This window comes from Chiloscyllium plagiosum, unplaced genomic scaffold, assembly GCF_037043375.1.
Source record: "Chiloscyllium plagiosum isolate Xiang-an unplaced genomic scaffold, Cpla_swu_hap1 HiC_scaffold_27, whole genome shotgun sequence".
NCBI lineage: Eukaryota > Metazoa > Chordata > Chondrichthyes > Orectolobiformes > Hemiscylliidae > Chiloscyllium > Chiloscyllium plagiosum.
In genome coordinates, this window is record NW_028270165.1 from 55503338 (window position 1) to 55511191 (window position 7854).

General features: G+C 52.0%; 1 protein-coding gene across 1 annotated transcript; it reads left to right on the top strand.

The window, feature by feature from the left end:
- The first annotated feature begins 2515 nt into the window (after positions 1-2515).
- On the top strand, positions 2516-5494 carry LOC148144180 (uncharacterized). The gene has a single exon (XM_087974602.1). It carries the CDS (start codon positions 2914-2916, stop codon positions 4888-4890), a length of 1977 nt encoding a protein of 658 aa, XP_087830728.1. The 5' UTR covers positions 2516-2913; the 3' UTR covers positions 4891-5494.
- Positions 5495-7854: the final 2360 nt, after the last annotated feature.

The following is a 7854-nucleotide window of genomic DNA, read 5'->3' on the forward strand; positions in this document are numbered from 1 at the left end:
GCCCTCAGCTTCCACCCTAGCTCCCTGAAAGCCTGCCTTACATCCCTATCCCTCTTTGTTTTGTGGTTAGCACTGCTGCCTCACAGCGCCAGAGCCCCCGGTTCAATTCCCCTCCCACGTCTGCGCGAATATCCTCCCATTTTCCAAAGACGTGCAGGTTAAGGTGAATTGGCCAAGCTAAATTGCCCCGTAGTGTTAGGTGACGGGGAATGGGGCTGGGTGTTTTGCTCTTCGGCAGGTCGGTGTGGACTTGTTGGCCCGAAGGGCCTGTTTCCACACTGGAGGGAATCTGATCTAAAGTTCTGGAATTTATATATTGATGAACTGAAACCTGCAACCCATTCTAAAAGATGAAGGACTCAGCAGCGGTCGAGGTTTGTTCCAAATATTGCATCGGTTGCATGACAGTGTGATGTTTTGCTATTAATTCTGTGTCTTAGGATCCTGCAGCACAGCTACCGGCAGAAGAAGCAACGCTGCAGAAGCCAGTGCTTCCAAATACACCTGGGTGGGCGGGGAGTACCATAAGGGGCGTGGTTTAGATTGGAGGGTGGGCGGAGCACATGGGCGGGGCGTGCTCGTGATTTGGTCGCGAGCTAGTAGGCGGGGCAAGGCGGCTATCCTGGAGGCGCGCGGCTTTGTGGGCGGTTGAGCGTGAGGGCAGGGGGCGTGGTTTGACTCGCGCGGGGTCCGCGGCGTAGGGGCGGGGTTTGGTTCGCGAGGTGGAAAGGAGTTTGTGCCCTCGAGCCGGGGCTTGGTATCGATGGGGCGGGTTTACATGCAGCGTTCCAAAGTGCGGGGTGAGCGAACTGCGTTCGGAAGGGGCGGGGTTTACGAGTGCGTCCGGAAGGGGCGGGGTTTACGAGCTGCGTCCGGAAGGGGCGGGAGTTTACCATCGGCGTTCGGAAGGGGCGGGGTTTATGTGCCGCTTTGGCGGAGGGGGCGGGACCAGGGCCAGGTGGCGTTGACACACCCGAAGCCGGAAGTGTGCCCGCGGCCTGTTTCCTCCGCTGGAGCTTCGGCTGCAGTAAGTAAGGTAAAGCTTTATCAATATTTCCTTTTAAAGAGTTTGTATTTAATAACCAGTAATGGTTACTCAATATCATCATAAAGTCCCAAAATGCAATTCTTTTCAATCCATAGCAGATCAGCACTAAGAGTTAATTTTCTACGGGATTCAACAGCCTCAGCACTAAAACGGCTGTGAATGTTGCCACTCCGTTAATATTACCTACAAAGTTGGTCCATTGACCGAGCTAATGCACGCAGGTATACTGAAGCAGGGAATTATTTCCTTAAACAAAATCTTCACCACAGTCTCAGCAGTAGCATTAGGAGGAGGTTAGGCTTCAATGCACTTCGAAAAGACATCAGCAATAAGCAAAACACATTTATGGCAACTCAACTCATTTCTCCAACTCAATGAAGTCCAGTTGAAGTGTCTCCAAGGGACCCTCCATCAAGGGAGTTCTCGTAGAGATACTTGAACTAAGATGTGGGGGATCGCCTACCCACTAACCTGTTTGATCACGTACAACATCCTGATCGGGAAACCAGACTGAGTATCGATGCGATCTGGAACGATCCAAGATTATCCTGATGTCATCTGGTGCACCAGATCAGACGCTTTCAACGTGGCGTCGCTTGAACGATGGCGTGAGCTGCCAGAGGAAGTGGTGGGTGCTGGTACGATGACAAGTTAAAAGGCTCCTGGACTGGCATCTGAATATGAAGGGTTCAGATGGGTCAGGGCCAAGTGATGGCAAATGCAACTTGAGTCATAGAGATGTACAGCCCAGAAAGAGACCCTTTGGTCCAACTCGTCCTTGCTGACAAGATAGCCAACCCAATTTAGTCCCAGCTGCCAGCATCCGGCCCAGAGAGAGGCTAAGTGATGGCAAACGTGACTAGATTAATTTAGGATATCTGGGCAGGTTGGGCCAAAGGGACTGTTTCCGTGCTGTGTGACTCTAATTGTCTTCAGTGAAAGCAGAAGTGTGGTTGTGAAGGCTGGACTTTCAGAGCATGTTTTGCCCTGACTGGGAGCAGAAGAGTTTGACTGAAGTGTATTGGTGTTAATGCCTTGATGTCTCATTTTGCTCTCACCTTCTCGGGGTCATTAACCATTTTGTGTCTGGTCCTTCCTCAAGAAGCTGCATTGCAGGTTCGCCCTGAATTGACACTTTTTTTTTGCTTCCCAAAATCAGACCTGCTCACTCTCAGCAGGATCCCAGTGTTGTGAAAGATATTAACTTTCAGGTGGATGTATCCAAAATTCAGAGAGATGTTAGTATTGATGTTTTTGCTTTTTCTGCCCCTGTAAGATCCTGAATCAGCACCTTCAGGGGAATTAGTTAGAGCTGAGTGAGAACAGAGGGGAGAGAGAGTGGGATGGTGCTTTCAATTTTGTGGAACAACAAAAGAATATTCCACAGAAAATAGAATTGCTTGTTCTGAATTTCTACCCTGCACTGATAGTGATGGCTTTTGTAATCTCTTTTTGCAGAGTATTTGAAGATCTGAAGACTGAAGTTTCAAAATCAACAGATGAAGGGCTTATGCCCGAAGCATTGACTCTCCTGCTCCTCGGATGCTGCCTGACCTGCTGTGCTTTTCCAGCGCCACATTTTTTGACTGACTCTCCAGCGTCTTCCGTCTTCACTTTGATGTCAATGTCTGACAGTCACTCAATGCATCGGGACCGCAACGATTTTTGACTGTGATTTCTGTGAGAGGGATCAACGCTTTTTGGTTCCTGTTTGAGGACGTTTTCAGCATCAGTGGAACTGGACGAGAGACCCCACTGTTGCAGCGCACTGTGTGTGGAGCCGGAAACAGTTATACGGCCTGGAAAGGGGATTTCACGGCACAGAGGGGCTCTAAACGTGTTTGTGTGCAGCTGATGCTGTGGCCATGGAGAAACCCGAGGAATCCCGCCCCGTGGAGAAACCGTGGAAGTGTGGCGACTGTGGGAAAGGCTTCCGTGTCCCGTCTGCCCTGGAGACTCATCGGCGCAGTCACACTGGGGAGAGGCCATTCCCCTGCACCGACTGCGGGAAAGCCTTCAGACATTCCTCTTACCTGTTGGCCCACCAGCGGGTCCACACGGGGGAGAGGCCCTTCAGCTGCCCCAAGTGCGGGAAGGCCTTCAGCAATTCCTGCACCCTTTTGAGGCACCAGCATGTCCACACCGGGGAGGGGCCGTTCACCTGCTCTCGGTGCGGGAAGGGCTTCACCTGCTCCTCCACCCTGCAGAGTCACCAGCGGATCCACACAGGAGAGAGACCCTTCAGCTGCTCTCAGTGCGGGAAGGCCTTTACCCACGTCTCCTCCCTGATGACCCACCAGCGTATCCACACGGGGGAGAGGCCATTCACCTGCTCTCAGTGCGGGAAGGGCTTCACCTGCTCCTTCAACCTCCAGACCCACCAGCGGGTCCACACGGGGGAGAGGCCCTTTAGCTGCCCAGAGTGCGGGAAGGCCTTTACCCAGGTCTCCACCCTGCTGAGGCACCAGCGGGTCCACACGGGGGAGAGGCCCTTCAGCTGCCCCGAGTGCGGGAAGGCCTTCAGGAATTCCTCCACCCTGCTGGCCCACCAGTGGGTCCACACGGGGGAGAGGCCCTTCAGCTGCCCCGAGTGCAGGAAGGGCTTCAGGTATTCCTCCCACCTGCTGACCCACCGGCGGGTCCACACGGGGGAGAGGCCCTTCAGCTGCCCAGAGTGCGGGAAGGCCTTTACCCAGGCCTCCACCCTGCTGAGGCACAAGCGGGTCCATACGGGGGAAAGGCCTTTCAGCTGTCCCGAGTGCGGGAAGGCCTTCAGCAATTCCTCCACCCTGCTGACCCACCAGCATGTCGACACGGGAGAGAGGCCCTTCAGTTGCCCTGAATGCGGGAAGGCCTTTACCCAGGTCTCCAACCTGCTGAGGCACCAGCGTGTCCATACGGGGGAAAGGCCTTTCAGTTGCCCTGAATGCGGGAAGGCCTTCAGCGATTCCTCCACCCTGCGGAGTCACCGGCATGTCCACACGGGGGAGATGCCGTTCACCTGCTCTCAGTGTGGGAAGGGCTTCACCTGCTCCTCCAATCTGCGGATCCACCAGCGTATCCACACGGGGGAGAGGCCCTTCAGCTGCCCCAAGTGCGGGAAGGCCTTCAGCAATTCCTGCGCCCTGTTGAGGCACCAGCATGTCCACACCGGGGAGGGGCCGTTCACCTGCTCTCGGTGCGGGAAGGGCTTCACCTGCTCCTCCACCCTGCAGAGTCACCAGCGGATCCACACAGGAGAGAGACCCTTCAGCTGCTCTCAGTGCGGGAAGGCCTTTACCCACGTCTCCTCCCTGATGACCCACCAGCGTATCCACACGGGGGAGAGGCCATTCACCTGCTCTCAGTGCGGGAAGGGCTTCACCTGCTCCTTCAACCTCCAGACCCACCAGCGGGTCCACACGGGGGAGAGGCCCTTTAGCTGCCCAGAGTGCGGGAAGGCCTTTACCCAGGTCTCCACCCTGCTGAGGCACCAGCGGGTCCACACGGGGGAGAGGCCCTTCAGCTGCCCCGAGTGCGGGAAGGCCTTCAGGAATTCCTCCACCCTGCTGGCCCACCAGTGGGTCCACACGGGGGAGAGGCCCTTCAGCTGCCCCGAGTGCAGGAAGGGCTTCAGGTATTCCTCCCACCTGCTGACCCACCGGCGGGTCCACACGGGGGAGAGGCCCTTCAGCTGCCCAGAGTGCGGGAAGGCCTTTACCCAGGTCTCCACCCTGCTGAGGCACCAGCGGATCCACACCGGAGAGAGGCCGTTCACCTGCTCTCAGTGCGGGAAGGGCTTCACCTACTCCTCCAACCTGCGGAAACACCAGCGAGTTCACGTGCCATCGCAGGGGGATTGAAGGAGTGACGGCCAAGAGCCATTATCGATTGGACTATCAACCCGGTTCTGGGGACTCCCGGGTTCGAATCCCGCCACGACAGATGGCAGAATTGGCATTCGGTCAGAAATGTGGAGTTCGGAATCTAACGATGAGACTGTTTCAGGGAGGGGGTGGTGCGGGGGAGAAAGCCCCCATCTGATTCACTCTCTCCCTTGTTAGGGAAGGGAACCGCCATTGTGGGAAAGGATTCACTCAGTCATTCCAGCTGCATCCTTTACCCGGTCTGGCCTACACGTGACTGCAGACCCACAGCAGTCTGGTTGACACTACACTGCCCCTTCCTGGCAAATGAGCGGGGAGAAACTTACTTGGAGACAGGATATGGGTTGAAATTGCTGATGAGGCAATACTTCCTCCGGGTTTTGGCTGTACCAAGGATTCGATTACAAAGGGACAACTTGGTGCTGGCCAATAGTAAAGACAGTGAGGGGGGTGGGACAGGGGAGGTGTGGTGTGTGCACTTTGACCTTGAGGTGCTCAAAAAGCAACTGCTTTTTCTCTGCCTTTTTGCTGGGGGGGATCTGAAGCTGTAACAAAGTTGGGTTGCAATAAAGGTTACCTGAACTTACCACTGGGCTCAGACTCTCATTGAAAGCTTTGAGCTCCAAGAGGTTTTTGTTTTAAAGCTGCTTATTTCTTTCAGCCTCCTGCACTAAGTTTAGAACATAGAACAAAGAACATAGAAAAATACAGTGCACAACAGGCCCTTCAGCCCTCGATGTTATGCAACCTGTGAACTATTCTCAGCTCGTTCCCTGACGCTATCCCAAAATCAACCATGCGCTTACCTAAGGATTGTTTAAATCTCCCTAATGTGGCTGAGTTGACTACCTTAGCAGGTAGGGCATTCCACGCCCTTACCACTCTCTGCATAAGGAACATGCCTCTGACATCTGTCTTAAATCTATCACCCCTCAATTTGTAGTTATGCCACCTCGTACAAGCTGACGTCACTATCCTAGGAAAGAGTCTTTCACTGTCTACCCTATCTAATCCTCTGATCATCTTATATGTCTCTATCAAATCACCTCTTAGCCTCCTTCTTTCCAATGAGAACGGACCCAGGTCTCTCCGCCTTTCCTCATAAGACCCTCCTTCCAGACCAGGCAACAACCTGGTAAATCTCTTCTGCACCGTTTCCAATGCTTCCCACATCCTTCCTGAAATATGGGGGCCAGAACTATACACAATATTCCAAGCGTTTTGTATAGTTGCAGCGTGATATTGCGGTTTACTGGAACTCAATCCCTCTACGAACGAAACCTAACACACTGTATGCCTTCTTCGCAGCACTATCCACCTGAGTGGCAACTTTCAGGGATCTATGCACATGGACTCCAAGATCACTGGCTTCCTGTTATTCTTCCCAAAGTGAATCACCTCACATTTAGCTGCATTGAACTCCATTTGCCACCTCTCAGCCCAATTCTGCTAATCCATCCACCTCTGCCTGCACCTAAGTAATTTTAAAAATGACAAAACGCAGTAGTCCCAAAACAGATCCTTGTGGCACACCACTAGTAACCAGACTCCAGGCTGAATATTTTCCATAAACCACCACTCGCTGCCTTCTTTCAGAATGCCAGTTTCTAATCCAAACTGCTAAATCACCCTCAATCCCATGCCTCTGCATTTTCTCCAACATCCTACCATGTGGAACCTTTACGGAGGTCCATGTACACCACGTCAACTGCCCTATCCTCATCTACATGCTTGGTCACCTTCTCAAAAAACTCAATAAGGTTTCTGAGCCACGATCTGCCCTTGATGAAACCATGTTGACTATCTGAAATCAAAATTGTTGCTTGCTAGATGATTATAAATCCGATCTCTAATATTCCTTTCCAAAAGCTTTCCTTCAACAGAAGTAAGGCTCACTGGTCTATAATTACCTGGGTCATCTCTGCTGCCCTTCTTGAACAAGGGCACAACATTTGCAATCCTCCACTCTGGTACTAAGCCTGTAGACAATAACAACTCAAATATCAAAGCCAAAGGCTCTGCTATCTCCTCCCTCGCTTCCCAGAGAAACCTCGGATAAATCCCATCTGGCCGAGGGCACTTGTCTACTTTCACTCCTTCTAGAATTGATAACACCTGTGTACAACTAACCTTGATCCTTTCGAGTCTAATATCTCGTACCTCATTCTTCTCCTCTACAATATTCTCCTTTTCCTGAGTGAAGACCGATGAGAGATATTCATTAACACCTCTCCAATCTCCACAGGGCCCACATTCAACTTCCCACTTCTGTCTTTGATTAGCCCTATTCCTACCCTAATCATCCTTTTATTCCTCACATACCTATAGAAAGCTTTAGGGTTCTCCTTTATTCTATTTGTTAAGGACTGCTCATGTCCTCTCTTTGCTCTTAACTCTCTCTTGAAATCCTTCCTAGCTAATCTGTGACTCTCCATCGCCTCATCTGAACCATCTTGCCTCATCAACACATAAGCCTCCTTCTTCTTTGTAACAAGAGATGCAATTTCTGTTGTAAACCACGGTCCCCTTATCACTTCCTCCCTGCCTGACAGGGACATACCTATCAAGGACACACTATATCTGTTCCTTAAACCAGCTCCACATTTCAATTGTTCCCATTCCCTGCATTTTGCTACCCTATTCTATGCATCCTAAGTCTTGCCTAATTGCATTATAATTGCCCTTGCCCCATCGATAACTCTTGACCTGCGGCATGTTCCTATCCCTTAACATCGCTAAATGAAACCTAACTGAATTATGGTCACTCTCTCCAAAGTGTTCACCTTCCACAAAATCAAACATCTGGCCTGGTTCATTTGCCAAGCACCAGATCCAGAGTGACCTCCCCTCTTGTCGACCTTCGACATACTGTGTCAGAAAGCCCTCCTGCGCACACTGGACAAAAACTGATCCATACGACGTACTATAGTGAAAGCATTT